This window comes from Ambystoma mexicanum, chromosome 9 (genome assembly GCF_040938575.1).
Source record: "Ambystoma mexicanum isolate Mex_15411 chromosome 9, UKY_AmexF1_1, whole genome shotgun sequence".
Lineage (NCBI taxonomy): Eukaryota > Metazoa > Chordata > Amphibia > Caudata > Ambystomatidae > Ambystoma > Ambystoma mexicanum.
In genome coordinates, this window is record NC_090931.1 from 694,933,712 (window position 1) to 694,947,610 (window position 13,899).

Genomic DNA, 13,899 nt, shown 5'->3' on the forward strand with positions numbered 1-13,899 from the left:
CAACCCATCTGTACAAATATCCCTCTCGCCTAATGACACCATAACTGTACACATTGTATACTGTCCTCCTGGCCCACCTCTCGACTTCCAATCCAACATCACACACATCTTAAGTGACAACCTAAGAACCAACACAAGAGCCATCCTCTTAAGAGACCTTAATCTCGGTTTCAATGACCCCAAAGGAAAGAAAGGGAAAGCCCTTGCCAAAGCCCTCTTAGACCTAGGCTTTACCCAACTAGTTGATATCCCGACCAACAGCAAAGGTTGCATAATAGATTGTATAGCAGATCACAATTGTGATGCAGACATCAGCTCCAGCACTCCACGCCCTTGGACTGACCACCACCTCCTGCACTTCACCATACCGCCTAAAGGAATAGGTAACCCCAGCCCAGCTGTGCCAGCTACCATGGCAAGGTCAAAAAAACGACTCACTACGGACAGAATCCTCCCCCTCATTGAAACCTCAGTGCTAGCCCACCCGACCTCAGACAACCTCACAGAATTAGTTGAGATATACAATACTACACTCAAAGAGATAGTAGACGCTGAGGCCCCCCGGGAAAACAAACAGGCGAAGCATACACTCCATGCCAACTCATGGTTCACTCGAAAGATTTCAGACATACAAACTGCTAAACAGGCAGCCCTGACCGTATGGCAAACCAGCCCATCTGCCCCCACGAGAGATGCTTACATGGCAGTGGCTAAACAATACAAAAAAGCCATCTCTAACGCCAAAGCGGCCACATACAATACCAGAATCGAGAATGCAAACTCCCAATCCAAAGAACTATTTGCCATTTACAATGAACTAACCACCCCCCACCTCCACACAACCTACCGAAAAAAACGAAACATGGTGTAATAATATCCAACATACCATGTTAGACAAAGTCCAAACACTCCAGAACAAAATCAAGATAGAATTCGACAACCTGCCAAAAACCACACTGTCAACACCTAAGCTTTCAACTACACTGCCAGCCTCAGAAGGCCCACAGGGCATAAGCACCCCCCTACCATTTGCCATCAGGGAAGTAACCACACCCAAAGTCTTACTTATCATGAAGCACATTAAACCATCACTCTTTAAAGGCGGCATATGCCCAGCCAGAATAGTCAAAGAATGTGCGACAGCTCTTGCCCCATTTGTCACTACCTTTATCATTGCCTCATTTGCAGCAAGCACCGTCCCTACCACACTCAAGGAAGTTTGGGTCCGGCCACTGCAAAAAAAATACACCCGTGACCCAGACGCCCCCAACAACTACCGTCCAATCACAATTGTACTGAAAATTCTGGACACGGCTGCCTATTTGCAGATAAAGTCCTACCTCGAAGCAAATAACATCCTTGGGAAAAGACAATCCGGCTCCCGTCCTCGGCACGGCACAGAATCAGCACTGCTGTATCTAAAGAGCCAGCTTCTTGAAACCATGGACAAAGGTAAATCCTCACTCCTCCTGCTCCTAGATCTCTCGGCTGCCTTTGACTTGGTAGACCATAAGATCTTGTATAAACACCTCTCTGACACCGCAAACTTCTCCCAGGCATCAACTACCTGGATCGCTTCCTTTTTGGAGGGCCGAGCCATGAGGGTCTGTTCAGATCAAGCATCTGCCACTCCCTCCCCTATACAGTGTGGAGTCCCACAAGGATCTTGCACCTTTCCCACGCTTTATAATCTTTTCACTTTGCCCCTGTTCAGCAAACTAGAAGAGTTCGGCATAGCCTTTACCAACTATGCCGACAACGCACATATTCTTCTCCCGCGAACAGGAGACTATGAACAAGAACTCAACACTCTATAGAAGACATATGCCCGCATCCAGACCTGGATGGCGGCTAACGGACTATGTCTAAATGGGGAAAAAACAGAAATCTTACTGGTTCGGCCCTATAGAGTCTCTAAAAAAAAAACCTAAACATTAAATACAACTCCTTTAGTATCGAGAACACTGTCATCACAGTATCCACGGCAGTAAAAATCGTCGCAGTATATCTTGATGCCACACTATCAATTGAAAGACAAGTTAGTGCCATTACATCTTCTGCTGCTCTCACGACAAAAATCATAAACTGTGTTAAACCCCATCTATCTCCTAAAAACCGCCTCAACATTGATAGGGCTACAGGTGGCGCAAAACTGGACTATTGTAACATCCTACTCCTAGGTACATCTGCAAACAACATAAAGAAACTACAAATTGTGCATAACCACGTCCTTAGAGCTGCCTTAAGCATCCCCAAGAGGGAGCACATCTCTCAGGCAAGAAAAGACACCCATTGGCTCCCGATCAAAGAATGCATAGTATTTAAGGCCCTCACGGTCACACATAGATGCCTCTCTCTGACTGCCTCATCCTACCCAGCTGAAAGAATACACCAAGTGCCCACTTACAGACCAAAACGAGACAAATACTCGCACCTACTCACAGTCCCGGCCTTCAACAGAGCCAAAGCAGGGGGCGCCAGCTTTGAAGTGCTAGCCCCAAAAGCCTGGAACGTTCTCCCACCTAGCATAAGAAATGAGGACTCCCTCATAGCTTTCAGAAAGGCACTAAAAACCAAGCTATTCGATTACGATTGTATCTGTTATTGTCTAAGGCTGTTCGATCTGTAACCACTGAACAACCCCACAACACTGTCTCCAGTATTTGTATCTTTCCGAAAAGTGTGCTTATGCAATATAAATGTATCCAATGTGAATGTACACAAGTGAATATACTGTAACAGCGCCACGATGCCTCCGGGCTGCTGGGCGCTTTATAAATCCAAATAAATAAAATAAATAAGTATGATAGTGTTGTGGACGCCATAAGGAAGATGGGTTGAAGGTAGGCCATGAAGTGCATGGTTCTTCCTAGTAAATAGCAGGGGCACTATATTTACATACTGAGGGGTGTGAACAGAGTTAGTGAGACATAGTATTTGTGTATAGGGGTTTGTGGTATTTGGACAATTCGTTTTGTATAATGGTTGCTGGGAATATGTAAGCTTCTTTTGAAATCCTGCATTTGTATGTGTGTTGTACTTTAGGGATGTTGTATACCTATATAGTGATGTTGGATTTTATTCGTGTTTTGTGAATTCTTTATTCAACCCATGTCTCAAAGATATACAAAACAATCACGCACTTTGAAAAAGTGCTGATAGAAGTACACATAATGTTCTTTAATTCAATATGTTATTATTCAGTGCTATAATTAGGCTTTTAGGATTTTGGTTTAGCTGATAAACCCTGGTACAACTCTACTTAAATCAAATGTTTGCTCTTCAATAGAAAATGGAAGAACACCATTTTCATGTCTACTGGCTGAATGTGTAAGTGTTTTGTATTTCCTGCAGTATTTTCTTGCCGTTAGCATGCCCTCATGGTTGTTGTGTGCCCGCTACATCTTTTTTTAAAGTTTATCAGGCTCACAGATCAGATTATCTGTGGGAAAGGCTGCCTCTGACATTTTTCTTTAGCCTGTCATTGCTTCTGGCCCTGTACTTTCAGATCAGCAAAAAATTACGTGCACTATTTCTAGCCAACCACCACCAGCATTGCACAAAGTCTCCCCCAGCATCTCATCTCCTGCACACAACATGCTTTGTGCAGATTTTTTAAAACATTTTAAGGCAAGATTAAAGATCAAAAAATCAAGATTCTTCGTTAGCCTGACACCTTCCAAAACTTGATGCTTGTTAATGGAAGATCCCCCTGTATCTCTGTCCTCCCTATCCATGTGGCAAGGCCAGTTGGCCTTGTCAAGAAATGGTGTGGGGCCCCCCTCAGCTAAAGGTGGGAGGACTACAGAGAAGCCAAGAGCCAGTCCTCACTTAGGTAGCAGTAGAGAGGACTCCAATCTCTGTCCACCCCCACCTTGTGTTAGCATGTTTTTTTTGCAGACGCTTATCTCCAGCCTTGCCTCATGGTTCAGATACTGGCAAGTGTTTCTTTTCACTTTCAGAGAGCTTCACACCGGTGCAGAAAGACAACAGAGAAGGCTGAGCAAGAGAATCAACATAGCGCTCCACTTGCTGAATGCAAAGGAAGAACCGCAAAGAACAGCTACAGCCCCACAGAGACACAATTGCAGTAGCACACCACTGAAAGAGTGAGCCAGACACCAGCTGCAGCTGCACACAGAGCATAGAGCCCCACATCGAGGTACCAGCAGCATCCACCAACACGCTTGCACTATCAACCAGAGGTCACCTAGACCACTAGTGACAAAGAAAGGAAAACCAACCATCCTTCCCCAAATTTACCGGCACACCCCGGGGAACTGGTCCTGAAACAAACACTTAGATATTGACTTCCCATACCGTCATCTTTGGTATAGAGCAAGCCCGTGCATAGGAATTGTGTGATGCTTAGCCCCCTTCATATGATTTTTCCTTGCACATACATGCTCCGGGTGGGGAAGACTGGGCCAGATTGGCCAGAGAAAGTTATACAATCTCCACAGGGGTGGAGGGATTTAATCAGGGGTAAGGAAGCGGGAAGTGTGGGTTTTTTGAGTGAGGCCAGAGATGGAGGATGGCCAATGGACCAGTCTGAGGAAATAGGAAGCGGTGACTCATGGACAAAATGTGCAGCTGAGATTTTGGCCTAGGAGTGCAAGTGGTTGTGATGTTGTGAGCGTGCTTGTTTGCGTGGTGACTAATTAGTTAAGGTAAAGTAAGGAGTGAGTGTGATGCAAGTGGTTACGAATGGAGTGAGGGTGTGCGAGTAGCGGGAGGATGAGAGTAGTAGTGCAAGAAAGAGGGTTATAGGGGGAGGAGGTGAGTAGCAGTGGAGAGTGAGAAGAGTAGTTTTGCGGGGAGGAGGATTCAAGAGGAGGGGTAACGAAGTGGAGATGGAAACGTGACATCAATGGGTGGAGGCAAGAAGTAGGAGATGTGAAACATCAGAGGGGCTGAAGAGGGGTGGGAAGAGTAGCCAGAGGATTGTAGTAGTTAGAGGAGGAGAGAAGTGAGTTTGCATGATTGAAATAAACTGAATCCAACAGAGTAAGCAAGAGACACTATCCAAATACCCCATAAGAACACTGACCTTTGGCTAGAGCAGGGAAGGCTATGGGGTCTTCCCCGCCACGGGAGAGTTTAGCTAGCCTGCACTTAGGGAACTATCATGAGCAGAAGACAGAGTTTAGACAGTATGGGTCAACATTTGGCAGCACTGACTAAGGGTTACACACTTTTACGTACATATATATTATGACCTGTGAGAAACCAAAGGATGTCTCACTAGCAAGTCCCTGAGAACTTGTCATCCAGGTGGCCAGGACATGGCCATCACTTTTGGATCCAGTTCCTGGGGTGGATCAGTGCGGGAGGATCACCTGGGTGAGGGGTTTTTGGTGAGTGGGGGTGAGGCAACCGATGGTGGGACTCAGTATCCCCCCCCCCCTTTCCTGTATCCATGCCCCATTTTACCAGGTAGGATATCTTGAGACTTCAATGCCCCCTCCCTACACAAACACTTTCAGACAGACAATGCGCTCGGCGTAAAGGCAGGCTCGCACCCGAGCATGACATGTCCCGCTAATTGGGTCAGGCAAAGTGAGACACTTGACTTTAATCATTTACATGTGATACCCATTAGCAGTCTCCACATGGATAAAAGGTGGAACATAGAGACACACTCTGAGCAAGGTGGAACACGAGAAGGAGTAGATCTTCCTGGGCGAAGGTGAACCTACTGGAGACGAACGACCGATCGAGGGACGAGAGCAAAGGGTAGAGGTACCCAGGAGATCCCAGCAGGAGGTTGTTGCCTCAGAAGAGCAATGAAGGATACGCGTAGAAGGCCAAATCCACAACAAGAACATTGCATTGTGTTTCAAGGCCACCAGCATCCCTCCCGGGTGAACAACAGAGTTGGGGAGGCAAGGCCAAGCCTGTGGTATTAACCTAGACTTGTGAATTAAAGCTGAAAAGACAAGAAAGGAATGCACACAGCCGGTGAGTTAGCAAACGGCATGAAAGGCTGGTGTGTGTTAAGGAAAGATTGAAGTTGCAACAGTATATCTCACAATTGAAGGCTGCGTGCGTGCTGATGAGACGTGAAAGAAAGCTAACAAGTGATGAACTGTGAAACCAGTGATACAGAGTAGTGGAGTGGTCCGGCGAAAGGAAGAAGCCCACTCGAAAGTCTCAGTGAAATGTGAAATGTTTTGATATAAAGCGGCAAAGTGAATGAACTCTAAAATGCGTGATGGTCAAGATTAACCCCCAAAAGGGGGAGTGAAAAGGTGAATGTTTGAAGAGAAAGATTTCTTTTAACTTTTGTGCTTATGGTGCTGAACTACCAAGGCCAAGAGACACTGGGGCAAATAAAATAAGAGTGTGAGCTGAAGAGAAAGTCGAAGTTGTCCTGCAGAGGTCTATAGTAAAAGTCTCGCACATTTGGAATTCTTTGACATCAGTAAATGGTCCGAGCCCCACTGAGGGAGACCAGAAAAGTGATAAGTTAGGGGAAGGAAACCCCTAATGAATGTTAATTAAGCTTGGGGAAGGTACCCCCTGCAAGTGCTGTGATTGAGAGGTCCGAGCCCGGCGAGAGGAGGCCTATGTGAACTTTTTGTTGAACTGTGAAAGAACCTTTGGAATGCTGGAATAAGTGACTTTAACGTGGAAGGCCAGGCGGGCCTCAATCCATGTTTTGAACTGCCTTTGTTTTGGGAACCTGAGCCATAGTATGTTATCCTATCTTTGGGGGCCGCCTTACTCCGCGCTGTCCAACGTGGGAAGGAGAGCTGACTCAGCCATCTTGATCCTTTATGTTCTAACACTGATTTTCCTTTGCATACATATTCCCTTTTGCACACGTTTTGTGTACGAGATAGAGCAGGCATTAGGTTTTTTTAGTATTGCCCATTTTTGATTTAACAAAGACTTACTAGGACTGTGTTTTCTTTATTATTTTGATGGTAGAGACTACTCCCAACATAGCTATAGGGCAATGCAGGAGTTTTTCCAAACGCTGAAAATTGAATAAAGGTTAAGGTTTTGAATTTGTATCTCTTGCATCAGTGTCATACTTGTGATACCATGCCTTCCTTACAGATCACACTTGCATCGAGACTGTAAATGAAACTCGAGCACAGAGATATTTTATTAGGGAAGTCATTGAACTTAGTTCACCAGTAAGTCAAACTGCAAACCAAACGTATACATTAACAAACAATGTCAGTTAATCAATGAAATAAAGTGACAATGTTTTACAATAGCAATGTTTTTAGCACTGTTTTGGGCCAAATTCACGAAAATCTTTCACTGCTTGTGTTTACCGTGTGCTGGCACAAATAGAGAAAAACAGCTGCGCTCGCAGAGTACGGGGGAGGTGGCGTGTCACAGGAGTGGCACGCTAGAATGCCCTTTAATCCAGGCTACCGAAGTGGCACCTTCTCCTATACCTGATCTTCTCTACCGGAAGCCACGTACAGATGAAAGCGCAGTTCCTGTTCCGCAAATAGAAACGTTCATGCTGCGCAGGCACTTTTCCATTTTTTCTTTTCATTTTCCCTTCTGGAACAGAAGTAGAAATTAATATTCAGCGCGTTTAGTGACAACCTTTTTAAGGAAACCAGTATCTCCTTCTCTTTGTAAGTCCCTAGTTGTGAGGGAAGAACTAGGGGGCGACACCTTGCCCCTCAAATTCTGCCCTGCACTTTAGTGAAATGGGCCTGTTGATCCTAGCCCAGTAACAATGACAGAGATTTGGTTGAAAACTCTTACAAAATCTAAAAATAAACACATACACATATAAATGAATGGAATTATGACAATTTCACTATAGGATAACCATAGAATACTGCTCGATAAAAGGGTCTATATTTGCTGAAGTGTTTTTCTTAGTATTAACAATGTTTATTTTATTGCTTTTGGGTGGTAATGTGCTTGAACATTCTGTATTTGACTCGCATCGTAAAAGCAATTTTCATGAGCGTGCATGTACCAATATTCTGTGTTCTTCCAGTTGTGACAAGCCTGCAATGCTCTTTCTCTCACAGGGCTTCAGCCCCTTCCTGCTACAGCCTGATCCCACTGTTGGCCAATGGGGAAATCTTTGGAATGGCCCAAGACATTAGCATCCATCTGCTGGACAGCAGCGAGCAGGAAGACATCTTGAGGGGTGTTGTCATGGAGGCTGAGGACCTGGCATGCCCGCTCCTGCGCGGCATCACCATGGAGACGTTCTCGGATGATACCTTTCTTCTTGCTGATGTCATCATCGTGCTTGACGATTTCCCTGAGCAAGAAAACCTATCCAGTGAAGACCGTGTCCGGCAAGCGGCCGAGAAATGCAAGGACTATGGCTCCCTGATTGGATGCAATGCCAATGAAGGAGTGAAAGTCTTGGTGGCGGGGAGCACCTTTGTGAATCTTAAAGCACTTGTAATCCTAAGCCAGCTGCCCTGTGAGCTGCATAGAAATGTAGTAGCCCTGGCATTGCAGTTGGAATATGAAGCAAAAGCTCAGCTGGCGAAGAAGTTAAATGTGAATGCTGCAGGTGAGCATCCGAGGGATGGGCATCTTGAATGTTGCCATGCAGTAGTAAAAGATTGCTCCAAAAGGACATTGATGTGCCAATGGATCCATTTGCAAATCCCTCGCAGTGTCAGGTGGCTGAAGGTTAATTTTAACAGAGTATATATTGGAATGAATCTGTGTGATAGTTGAGATGGAGTAGTGACCTAGAGCGCACCAGGGTGTGTTCAGCGTCTGGTGGGATCAGCAACGTTGGGACGGGTATGAAGATGATGAGACGTGGTAGTCGATGCCCTATCAATTTGCTGCATTTATATAGCCCTGCTACCAGCCTGTGGGATCATAGGAATATATACCATGAAAAGATAGCTGTACAAGAGGCTGACTATGCTTTTCGTGTAGTACACACCGAGTTGTACCAGCTTGGACTTAGAGCCAGTGAAAGGTAGTAGATTGAGGGGCTGTAGGTTCAAATGTTTCCTGGAAGCACAAACCACCTAACCCAACCTTTCCATGAGCCTCAGCACACCTGCTATGGTGTGAGAATGTGAGGAGTGCTGACATCACATCATTCAGTATCAAGGTGGAAAATGGATGTGCCTGGAGACTCAGGTTCTCTTCTGTCTATACAAATGCTCCAGCCAGAAGCCCTTGGTCAATTTCCTGTGATTCTGGCCATATTATTGTCATTTTCGAGAGAAATGGCTCAAGCTTCTGCTTGTAGAGCATGGGTGAGGCTTGTACAGCAGGAACTCCTTTCGGTTTTCACCACCGTTGTGTTGTGGTTACTGCTTTCCATCTCCTACTGCTTGCTTGGTGACGTCACGAAAGTTCGGAGTGTACAATGTGTTGTGGGGGGGGGGGCTGTCTGCCGAGTGTCCCATGAGTGACTCAGAGGGTGCGCAGGTGGATGTTTTCTTTATCTAAATCTGCTGCCTGTGTTGCCTCTAGGGGCTACGCTATTCCTGATGCTGTAACTAAGTAAAGAAGCTTTCCCTTTTCCATGCTTTGCTCCTGGTCATCCTGTGTAGGGCACAGACACACAGCATAACATGGGCGATGTGTACTACATGGATAGGACCTACTGGAACAGCTGCAGGGCGCACCGCAATGGGATTCTTCCCCGATTCTCGACTCTAGGTATCCAGGACATAGGAAAACGAAAAGGAGGTATCCAGGACATAGGAAAACGAGTGGGAGGTCGGGAACATAAGCAAGGGAACTTACTGCAAACTGACAGGCATGAAGACAGTTAATCACAGAAATATTTTTACACAAGGTCTAGTTAGACATCACTTTAATTATTGCTGCTGGGTAATCAACAATGCAACACGTTAGGATGTCTGCATTATGTAGCAAAGAGAAGGGTGACTTCATTCTAGTACAAAATATACATAAACATTAAAGAGAAACATAACTTCCTGCTCCTGCTCTCTTGAGTGCATAAGAGATCAGTAATTGACAAGCTCCCCTCCTTGTTTCACCGATTGCTCCCAGATTCAATACTTCATCATCCTTCACCTGCACTACCATCGCCCTAGGAGGCGGTACACATGTACTCAAATGGGGTAGTTTCAGAACTCCGCAAAAGGAGACATGAGCAGGGCAGCCTCATTTTCTGCACTGGCTTGAAATGGCGCGCTAAGCGCCTCATTTTCATCAATGGGGAGAATCCCCTGGGATGTTCCCAACTGCTTGTCCATCAGATGCATCCCAGAGGTTGCTTCTCTGAATTCACTCCCTGCAGATTCTGAACCAGGCTTCACCACAGCCATGCACAGGCAGTGATCCTGAGGGAAGGAGGCTTATTTGGGCTTGATCAACTCACACGTCATGTGATTCTTGTCTTCCCTTTGACATGCGCAATGCCGGCGCAGCGGAAAGAAAGCAACATGCTTTTAGTTCGTTTTGCTGTATGCTCCCGGACACGGCTGCAGCAACGTGCATGCCTGATCCACCAGTTACAACCATTTGGGAGGCTCAACCCCATCTCTAAAATGGTTTTCCTGTAGCACTGCGCCAATTAGAAGATGGCGCTGTACATCCACCGGTCTACTGCACGGTCATGATGGTTCTGCTCTTGGCATCATGATTGTCCAGTGTGCAGATCAGCTGCCGCGTTGCTGTGGGAACCCCACAAGCAGACGTGCCACAGAGGGAATACTTGCCAGATTGTGGTGAAAATAACTGCAGTCTTTTCCAAGGGTTTTCCTTGAATCCGTCAACCTGATAATGAGGTACTAAAGAGGAAACCAGCCAGCTGCAGACAGCAAAAATAAAACAGAATAGGTAATTATGACATGTTCTTTCTAGAGAGGGGCACCTGCTACCTTTTTTGTATTTTGCACGGAACTTGTAGTTTTTCCCCCTAAGTTACCTGGGGGAACCCAGAAGCCGACCTCTTGCTCGCTGTGCTCAGAGAGGCACAGCTCCACCTCTCTGATGAGGCCCAACAAGGCTGAAACACGTGTCTGGGGTTGCTGTTGGTACTCTTGTTCAAAGGAGGTTTGCCTGGCACTTCGGTGCTGGACTGCCCTTGAGGGCAGAACAAAGACTGATATGCAAATGAATATTCCTCCTTTGTGAAAAGTACAGTGAGCAGAAAGCAATGGTTGCGGACTCTCAAAGTGGGGAAAACACACAGAACAGGTTATCATGCCATGTTCTTTCTAGAGAGGGGCGCCTGCTCCCTTTTTTGTAGCAAAAATTCAAATGAATGTTTGTGAAAAGGTAGCTTTCCAATGCAGAATCCGTGAATGAAAACAAGACTGTAAGAAAATGAACACAGCAGATGGATTCCAACATTTATTACACTTGTTTTTTTTTAACTGCGACCAAGATGTGTGGTTCCTTAAATGTAACTGTCTTTGGCACTCAAATTAGAGATTTGTCATTTATGTTTTTTATTTATTTAACATGCATGTTAGTTTGCACGAAAAACGTTTTCCACGACATAAAATCAACCATACATAAATAACTCTCTATTTCCAATAAAAGAGATTTAAAATTACACATAATAAATTCATCCTAAAAAAGGAATCCATCTTCAATTTAACAAAATGTGTGACAATTAAAAATACAAATTTAAATACAATCTATCAAAGAGTTGCAGACCATCAGTCCAGGGCATGGCTTAAGAGTACAGTGCTAGTGCTTAGTTAACAGATGTCTTGTTTTCCTTAAGGAGGAACATCTTTTCTTTCTATCTCTTGAATACCACCAAGTTAATGTAATTTAAAAATCTTAAAAGGGCCAGCGACAGACTTAACTCATGTCCCTAAACAATCCGCTGCCAAAAAGCTTGCATATTTAGCCAGGCAGTATAGTGCATGGATTGCTTGAAATATTTTATTCTCAAATCATGCAGACCCTGAGACCCAGTAATGATGTGCCTTAGACTTTCTGGCGCGCCTGTTACTTATTACCTGCCAATCTCACGTTGGTTGTCGCGGCCACTCTGTGGGACTGTCGCTTACTAAAATAAGTCAAGTCACCATTCTGGAGAATATCACTAGTTATGTTTGTGTTTCTTTTTATCTTCTTTATGGTAGTTGTGAAGGATGTCATTGTGTGGGGGAACATCAGTGGTGTCAACTTCCTTGACCTGCATCTAGCAAAGATCTACCAGTATGACGGCGCAATTTGGGGACCCCCTAGCTATTCACACCCCCTGTTGGAAGTGATTTATGACAGGTACAGTATGTCATTTTGTGTTTGTAATAACCAGATTATAGTTCATTTGCCAATATTACCACCTTTTTTGCTCTGGGTCCTGTGTGCACCATTACAAATATAAAATTTGAATATGTTTACATGCAAAAAACCTTCTGGTACACGGGTGTTTTAGTGTCCTTCTGATTTTTTGAAAATAAGACTTATTTATGACATTCTCAGTACTACCATGGTACCTCAGAGTCCGTGCCTTAGCCCGGGACACAGGAGTCTTCATCTTCACAGGTGGTGGTGGTCACCTAATTGATCTGCGTGCCCTGTGCTTTTCCATCCAGCACGGAGATCAAGTCTACTCCTGCACCTTCCTGAAGCTTCCCCATTTGCAGGCTTTGACCGCATCGTCAGGCCTCCCACTTACTAGTTTGACCTGAACCAAGCAGACAGTCAAAGGGAGGCTTGAAAAGGGTAATGCCTCCTAGCCTTTTAACTGATCTTGCCTTCCACTCCACTTGTGATGCCGCTGCACACCCTTACTGCTTCAAAGCACCACTAAGCTCATGTTTCCTCTTAGGTTTCCTTCCCTCTTCCCCCCCCTTGCAAAACGTACCCAACCAGCCTCCAAACCTCCTTTCTCCCTCACTCTGTTGTTCGATACTGGCCAATTTAGTCATTGTTTTTGGTCACCACTGGCCTATTTAATCTGTTTTCCTGACACTACTGGCCGATTTAACCATTTTCTTGTCTCTACCAGCATATGTGATTGGACTCATAGGTAAATAAAATCGACATGTGCTTCTTCTGGGCCACCCCCTGCACCCTCTCCCTACCAAACTCTTCCTCCCCTTGCTTCACCATGCTCTTTCCTATTCTACTTCTCTTTACGCACGCTCCTCTCTCTCCCTTTCTCATGGGGCCTTCGCATACTGCCATGCTCAGTCCAACCACTCTCCTATCTGGCCCTCTTTTCTCATCCCCATCCTCCTCTCTCCCTATGAATGGCACCATGGCTGCTGCTGTTTTTCACTGATTAACGAGATTTGTCCGAAGCTGAAATGACTGAGGGAGAAAATTTTTTTTTGAAAATAACTTTTGTTTTTTCCTCCCCCCGGCCATTTCAGTTAACCCGCTCCCACCTACCCCTAACTTACCCCTCAGAAGCACACTTCGCTGTGTGCTGCCATCGTAGTCGGGGCGCATATCCTGAGTTCCATCTTGGCTGACGCCATTACTTAGTAAAAGTTTAAACTCAGTAGTTCTTTCTGTCCTTTCGACAACCATACACGGCAAGATCTCCGGCAATGGCTTTCGAGGACAAGACCATCCGTCGACGACGACGACTACTGTCTCAACAAACTTTTGTCTGTGCCTCGGCCCTGCACAGTAGGGAGAGTGGGGGGATGTTCATATTCCATCTCTCTTAGAGAATGTATATTCCCCTACACTCCCATATATTTCGCCAGGCTGCCTTCCTTTTACACTATGGAAAACACTCCTTTTTAAATTCTGTCCTTCCTGTAACAGGAAGTTTCCCTGGACGGATTCACACAGAGTGTGTAACCTTTGCCTTCCTAGGGACAGCGCCGAGAAACAGTGCAAGTCTTGCAAACTGTTTTGGCCGAAAACTCTAAAGGACCGCAAGAACAAACGCTGGGCCCACCACACCATGCAGACCGAGGCTGTCATGGACGTTGAGGGAGCCTCCAGCGATGGCATCTTCGGCATCCTAAGTGACGCAGA

General features: G+C 45.5%; 1 protein-coding gene across 1 annotated transcript in view; it reads left to right on the forward strand.

Moving 5' to 3' along the window:
- Positions 1 to 13,899, forward strand: part of MDH1B (malate dehydrogenase 1B) — a 194,541-nt gene that overhangs the window by 109,372 nt on the left and 71,270 nt on the right. Inside the window, exons 5-6 of the mRNA XM_069615573.1 lie at positions 8,013 to 8,512; positions 12,042 to 12,183. Of these exons, the coding sequence (XP_069471674.1) occupies positions 8,013 to 8,512; positions 12,042 to 12,183 (642 nt within the window). The remainder of the gene's footprint in view (positions 1 to 8,012; positions 8,513 to 12,041; positions 12,184 to 13,899) is intronic.